General features: G+C 54.4%; 1 protein-coding gene across 2 annotated transcripts in view; it reads left to right on the plus strand.

Annotated features, from left to right (window-relative positions):
- LOC103617009 (SWI/SNF-related matrix-associated actin-dependent regulator of chromatin subfamily D member 3) overlaps positions 1 to 1261 on the plus strand; it is a 79152-nt gene that overhangs the window by 22620 nt on the left and 55271 nt on the right. The window contains exon 1 of one of the 2 annotated variants that reach the window (XM_017736317.1): positions 133 to 207. The exons of the other annotated variant lie outside the window; for it this stretch is intronic. Within the exon in view, the coding sequence (XP_017591806.1) occupies positions 148 to 207 (60 nt within the window). The 5' untranslated portion in view covers positions 133 to 147. Of the gene's footprint in view, positions 1 to 132; positions 208 to 1261 lie in introns of those variants that run through there. 2 annotated transcript variants of the gene reach the window in all.

Consider the following 1261-nt stretch of genomic DNA (forward strand, 5'->3'; position numbering starts at 1 on the left):
GCCGCGGCGGCCCGTGCTTAGTGCCGTTTCGCGCGGTGAGGGCCCGCACGGCTTCCCGCGAGGTGGGGGGGAAACAGCCGCACGGGCTGGGACTGCTGGGACCGCCGGCCAGTGCGGCCCCAACAGCTAGTGCAGACTGTGAGGAAAATGAACGGTGTCTGCCGGGAGCAGGGAAGGGGCTCACATGATGGGAGCCAACATTTCTGTGTGAGTCCGGGGTCTAAAATCATGGCAGGTACCAGCTGGATGCTGCCTTGCCAGTCATGCTGGCATGTAGAATTTAGAGTCGTTTACGTTGGAAAAACCCCTCCCGATCAAGTTAACCTGACATTGCCATGTCCACCAGACACGCAGCAGTTGGTTCCAGATTATACGTGCCTTTAGTTCAGCTAGAACCTGAGGAATTGTTCCAGCACAGAACGAGGCATGGCTATGTTGATTTGCTTGGCATATTCCTTTTGAGGCGCTGAGAGGGGGAATTGATAACAATGGTCATCCTCCCTAAGTTTCTGTGATTCCTAGGGCTATTGCCACACACTAGCTCTTAGATTGGGGTGACCCTAAAAATCAGTGGAGGTCACTGTCTTCATCTCCATGTTCAGAAGGCCATGTGATCTTCATGGCTTGCCCTTCATTGCTAGTCAATGCAGTGTCTTTTCTGTGCTTGTTTTTAATGTTGGATGAGGGTAGAATTTTGTTTCTGATCTGATTCTGTCTTGTTTGCAGTCTTGCCAGAAAATTCACAGCCCCTAGACAAGAATTTCAAGCAGAGGAGTAGAATAAACCCCTCTTGTAACCTGGCAACATCTCGCCTATTGCTGTGTTAAGGGAGATCAGGGAACATCGGCGCCTGTGAGCCGCGGGCACACGGAACTGTCGGAAAGCAGATCAGTGCCCCAGGCCATCACTGCGGGCTCGGCCATCACGGAGGAGCCACACTCTGCTTGTGGAATGGCCGCCGTGCTGCCAGCGCCACGCTCGCCCCAGGGCCACGGAGGGGGCGGTCTGCTGCTCTCTTCTCCTTCCCCCGTGGGCTTCAGGTTCCCAGCAGTGTCCTGGGATCTCACACTCTGTCGTGCAGGGCTTTATGTGACAAGCAGTGAGCTGCTGATGTCTTGCAGCAGCTGTGGTGTTAATAATTTGTCTGCATCTGTCAGTCACCTGGGGTCTCTAGTGGATCCATCACAGTGGTACCAGCATCCCTGGAGTGGTCACTGGGGAGAGGCAGTGGGAGCACTGGAAACAAACTGTGGAAGCTGTG

This window comes from Corvus brachyrhynchos, unplaced genomic scaffold (assembly GCF_000691975.1).
Source record: "Corvus brachyrhynchos isolate BGI_N302 unplaced genomic scaffold, ASM69197v1 scaffold706, whole genome shotgun sequence".
In the NCBI taxonomy this organism is placed as follows: Eukaryota; Metazoa; Chordata; class Aves; order Passeriformes; family Corvidae; genus Corvus; species Corvus brachyrhynchos.